Raw genomic sequence first — 6,145 nt, forward strand, 5'->3', positions numbered from 1 at the left:
CAGCACCACCCCCACCCCCACCCCACCCCTGCAAGACTGACATACCTTCTCATGGATAACTCTTGTGTCCCTACTGCTTTCAGAGAAGAGAAAACAATTCTCAGAAAGAATACAGTATTGCTTACTAGGTGTATGAATCACCATAGTGTACGCTCAGTGGTCCAGTCATGGGTGAAGTCCCACCAGGTCTCCGTTATCCCAATCCCAACAAATACAAAGATCAAAGAACAAAGATCATGATTATAATTCCGGTCTCCCCCTACCCTGGCAATATGGTGTGACAGGGATCTGATTCCTGATCCCACAATCATGTCTTCTGCCATGCACGTGTGGTATGGGAGAAGGCACGATTGTTGAGATCAGATTCCACTGCACCTTTAAGGCTAGGGAGAGACATTCAAAAGCCAGAGCCTAAACTGATTCAGTCTTTCCAGGTTAATCTAAACCATGGTATACTTTGTGCACCCAGAAAAAACCAACATTGGTGGGAAAACCACACAGTAGCCAAGACCCTGGTGAACAGGGAGATAAGATGTTGAGGATTGTTCTAAGCTAAGTCATCTGGACCATGTAGTTACAGGCTGAAAATGGCACCAGACCACTGAGTTCAACAAAAACCTCATTCTAAGAACATAATCATACTGAACCTGATGCTAACACGCATTTACAGTGGAAGCCACCTCTCTGTGTATTTGAGGGACAATAAGAATGATAGATATTGCCCAGGGGCTGTCAGGGGGTACAGGGGTTGGTCCCAATGTGCATGGGGCAGAAGCCAGCTACCCCTGCAGCCAGCACAGCTTCCCTGCCATGGGGGTTTAACCAGGCAGAAGTGACCCGCTGCTGCCTGTGCTAACCAGAAGCAAAATTGCTCCCAGTCGGCATCTACACATCTGCTACTGCGCATTACCTAATGCACAGTTGATCTAGTACCTGTATATGTCAGTACTACCAAATGATGCATTAAACAAATTTAATGCACAGTTAGTCCAGCACACATGTAAATAATGATACTTTACTATGCATTAGATTAGACTAATGCACAATAAAGCATCTCATATGGAGATGCCCACTGTTTAGTACAGCCTCTTGTTACAGGACCATAGTTAAGAGTTGTTCTTCAATTAAACCTTATCTGAAATTACTGAACAGACCACAATTACATGACATAAATGGTATGAAAGAACATACATGAGAGAAAATTAAGAAGGTATTTTACACAGTGGTGATTAAGTAAAATAGCTTTTCAATCATGTGGTGCAGATGAAGCAAATAATGAATGATCTAGACTGTCTAAAGGGCATTAGAGAGCTTCATGATTCAGAAGTAAGGAACACATTTTACATTGGAAGTTATTCCCCGACCTAGATTACTTAAGGATCTTCTTCCTCGTCCCTCCCCCTCCACCCTCCCAATCCCCACTGGCTCCAGTTGCTCATAGTAGTGTTCTAGCTTCCTTTAGCTTCCTTTCAGAATTGCTGTCAGTCCTTTTTCAGCATAAGTAGACCATAGCTTTGTGGACTTCCAGTATTTGATTAGACTTTAAATATTTTCTTTTCTACATACCCTCTAGGACCTGAGTTCAAGGTTCTACATTTACTTTACAATTGGTGTCATCTTGAATGCTTGTATAAGAAATTTGTATTTTCATTTGATTCAGAAGAAGTGATAACAGTTTTCACGTGGACACACTGAAATCTGATATTGGCAGATTAAAAGTAAACTGAATTTCCTTTTTAAACAGACAGCAACAGATTCTCAACTAGTCTAAATCAGCATACCATCACTCTTATCAGTGAAAATACACTTTTCCCCAACCTATAGTTTTCATCTTAATATTACTTAAATATACAAGCCTCTTTTTCCTTTCCCTGCTTGTTTTAAATAATTACAGCTCATATTTATGCTAGAATCAACAGTGTCCTATTGAACTAACTAGGAAATAACATGGTAAAATTTGCTAATTGGACACTCCCGCTGACATCCACATTGAAACCCAATTTAAAATATTACTTTTTGTACTGTAAAAGAATTAATATATCTAACAGAAAAGGATGCACTCACTTCAGCACAGGCTTTTAAGCAGGTTTTTTTAAATCCCAAAAGTTCTAAAGCTTCCTTATTTGATGGGTTGGCCTCATATGTTTTCTGTACTATGTGCCTCAGCACAACAGCAAGACCAGCTCGACAGAATTTGCCATCTTTCCCCACAATAGCAGGCAAACAGCAGTTCTGGACTACCAAAGGAAGCTGACACCTTGAGGTGAAGTGCAACTTGGGATCACTAGGCAATGCTTTGCCCTCAAGCTGGTCATCTGCACTTTCACCAGCAGGCACTAAGAAAACTTTGAATAATCTGCAGTCACAGTAGGACAGCAAAAATAAGGCTACAGATGAATGAAGAGGAAAGATGCAATCTTCATATTGATGGGAGAAGTCCAAATAGAGCCGTTCCTCAGTAACACTGCCTTTCATCTTCCAATTTAAAGTTCCTGAAATAGAAATCAGAACAGTAATAATTAGTAATAAATAAATGATTTTTAAAAACCCTGTGCACATATACAGTTTGAAATGATCATTTCACTTGCTGGAAAAGAACTCAACTCAAATGTTTTAAACCTGTGCTGTTCAAACGGCAAGGTGGGGACCACAGTACCACAAAACAGAGTGAGTAAATACATATTAATACGTGTATGCACATATCTTACACTTCATTAACGAGCCCCATTCAAGCTCAACCCTCCAAAACCTAAACCCTCGATTCTGTCACTGCATACAAATAGGTCTGCTCACATACATGCAATTTCACAGCAGGACGTACTAATGGAAGACTCACTCTATTAATCCACCCACTTTACATTTAAACTACACTATTCTCAGCTAGGGAGGTGATGTGCTAGTCGAGCAAAGGATCACCCTTACAGCTTTAGGATATACACTAGCACTCATCTAAGAAAGAAAAAACAAACCAGTCATAAACTGGAAAGGAAGAAAACTAAGCCGTTAGAAATCCAGTTAGGTCTAGACACATTTAATTTCCTATTTATCTCCTAATCTTTCAAAATGATTTCTTCCCCTGAAGCAACAGGACTTAATATGTTATATAAATTACAGTAATATGGTTACTTCTTCCATGTATGTGATTTTGATATTCTGATATTTAAATTTTATTTGTATTATAGCTTTGGTCCATTTTTGTTTATTCCTGACAAAAAGACACTGGTTTTCTTAAAGCAAGTCTGAGTAGCTTAAGTCAATTACCTATTTAGGATTTTTTAAAAATGTGTAAATGAGCAAGTAGCCGTCACAACAGTGGGGACTCTAAAACAAATAAAAAAGAAAAAAAAATCAACAAATACTTAACTCATAGAGCTCTCACAGTATCCCCATGGATTTTCTAAAACTCTGTGTATGTGCCTTTAAGCAGCTGGGTCTACAAGGCACAGTTATGTTTTTCTGAGATCATTAAGAGAACAGCATAGAATATTCATGCAGGCCACAAACAGCATTGGTTTTTGTATTACAAATTAAATCCAGATTCTGTCAGGTCATTCACTGAAGGTGAAACACAGACAAAAATAATCCATACTCCTGAAGAATCCTGTATGTGTGCATCTGTAACATACATGAATCTTTTTAAAGATAAGGCTTGATTTAAGCATAGTAATATACTCATAGCTGACATTAAGGATCTAGTCTTTACACAGAACATAATTTCAATTAATTTTCGGTTCAAGACATTTTTCCTCTATTAATATTACACTATTTCAGTTCAAATTGCTGTAGAATTATGATGTAATAAGTATTTTGAACCACATCTAATAAAATTCTTGTCTACTACTATATTAATCACAAGTCATATTGCAGCCTTTAGACACTAGATGGCACTCATTTAAAGCAATTGTTTTAGAAGCAAATACTATGTAAGCAGGGAAAGGTGTCTTCATAGTACCAAGAAATGGCATTATGCATGTTTTATATAAAACACAAATGACTCTGGAGCAGTGCTATTCATTGAAAGCATTATCTATGTTAATAAGAATATCATGGAGAAATTACATGAATACACTGTTAATTATTTACTTCCACAATAAAAAGTGCTTTTGTCTTTGACAGAGCCAGAACATTGAATTTTTTCTCTTGTATTTAATGGGAACGTGTGGGTCAAATTAACAATTTTATATAATCTCTATCAGTAGATCAAGCCAATTGTTCAAGACCTTGCAATGTATGAAGAAATCTCAAGTCACATTTGACATTTAAATATACAGAATAATGATGGTAACGATTACATTAAGGGATTAAAAAAGAAAAAAAGCATTGATCACAGCACTTCATTTCCAAATATTAAAGCTCAACATAAAAACGCCATTTCCATCCAATTAATATACCTACCACACAAAAAAGCCTATAAATAAATAAATAAATAAATGAATAATTGTTCGCCTAGAAAATTACACTCAGAAATCTGATGATGAAAACTCTGGAAAGCAAAGTACAGTATATAGGTCAAGGCATACTTCATGCTAGTATCAGCATTGGGAGGGAAGCCATATAGATATGAACATCATTAAACAATATATGAACCAAGGAGAACTAGCTATGAATTACATAATTATTGACATTTTAAATAAGAACCTTAAGCACAACATTCAGTTCAAACATTAAATTACCTTTCCAGGCATTTGGATTATTTTGAACTTTCATGGAAAATGGTAAAACATATGACAAAAAACACCCCCTTCTTTCAAGGTCATTCCAGTCTATCAAATGTACACAATCATCTTATGAACCTTATAGTTTGTGTGGTGGCCTTGTTGTATGCCTTATAACAAGAAATCCTTAGAGGCAAGGCTATCTTAGGGTGATACTTTTTGTAGGACCAATTATGTAGTTGGGATAAAGTTAGACAAGGTTTTGAATGCAAGACCTAAGGAAAAATGTCTTGCATTCAGAAGCTTGTCTAACTTTATCCCAACTACATAATTGGTCCGATAAAAAAACATCACCTTAGAAATCCTTGCTTCTTGCATAATTTCTGAATCATCACGACTACATCACTATGATTTTTCTTAGGAACTACTACATAGGTGTCGACTTTGTATTTTTGCCAGCAGGTACTTTTTTTGCAGGGGGAAGGGGTAGTTGTGGGACCACTGCCTTGCTGGCCTCTCTGGTACTCCCCACCTGCACCATCTCAGCAAGCTGGGGGACATCGAACTAGTCCACTTTTGGATAACCCATCACTCCCATTTCTACGTGCTTATGCTCCATACCATTCACCACCCTGCCCTTTTGTCTAACCTAGTCACCAACTGGCAGAACACCTTTGACAGCGAGGATGGTGAACCAGTCTATATTCCACCTTAGTCACACATTCCACTGGGGAATCTTGATTAGTGGCTCCTTCACAGATTGCTCAGCGTAAGTGTTTAACCTGATGCACTTTATATATTTCCCTGACACCTGTTCCCTCTGCAGCCAGAAGGAGTAGGGACAGAAGTTACACATAAACCGGTTTAAATGATCAGAAACTGGTTTAAACCTGGAAGAGAACAGAAGTTCAGTGCACTTAAACCACTTACAAAATTGCCAAAGATAAGATAAACCTGTTTGGATGTAATATGAGATTCAACTGATTTAGATCAAACCAGTTTATGGACCTTCTGTCCCAGACCAAGGAGAGTCTGGCACATGCATATCTTGAATGCCCCTATGCTACCTCCTCAAAAACCAATTTTGAGGCTTTTATCTTATTCACACCACATCCACAGCACTACAAAATCATAGGATCTTATGGTCAACTTCCTCCTGGCTGTGGCCAAGCTGTCCATCTACCAAACCAGGAAGGAGGTGCTGGCTGGAGGGAATGTGGGTGGCTATATAGCGGTCTTCTGCTCTTTTGTCTGTGCATGCCTAAAAAGAGTTTGCACTGGGTAGTGTCCATTGGCTCTTTAGATACATTCAAGGTCAATGGGTGCTAGCCAGAGTTCTCCCTTGGCATCCTAGTTATTAAACTACAACATGTCTCTATTTTATCATGACTTGTCCCATGGAGTTAGTTACTGTACATTTAGTGGCCTCCCTCTAGCCATTGAGGGACAGCTTGTAGGTCATAGAATCGTAGAAAGTTAGGATTGGAGGA

At 38.2% G+C, this 6,145-nt stretch overlaps 1 protein-coding gene across 3 annotated transcripts in view; it reads right to left on the reverse strand.

Annotated features, from left to right (window-relative positions):
• The window catches only part of GSTCD (glutathione S-transferase C-terminal domain containing), a 150,310-nt gene that overhangs the window by 128,954 nt on the left and 15,211 nt on the right, over nt 1-6,145 (reverse strand). For all 3 annotated transcript variants that reach the window (XM_019534148.1, XM_019534147.1, XM_019534149.1), the window contains exon 2: nt 2,065-2,492. In XM_019534148.1, coding sequence (XP_019389693.1) covers nt 2,065-2,475 — 411 coding nt within the window. In that variant the 5' untranslated portion in view covers nt 2,476-2,492. The remainder of the gene's footprint in view (nt 1-2,064; nt 2,493-6,145) is intronic.

This window comes from Crocodylus porosus, unplaced genomic scaffold (assembly GCF_001723895.1).
Source record: "Crocodylus porosus isolate Cpor-Errol unplaced genomic scaffold, CroPor_comp1, whole genome shotgun sequence".
NCBI classification, from domain to species: domain Eukaryota; kingdom Metazoa; phylum Chordata; order Crocodylia; family Crocodylidae; genus Crocodylus; species Crocodylus porosus.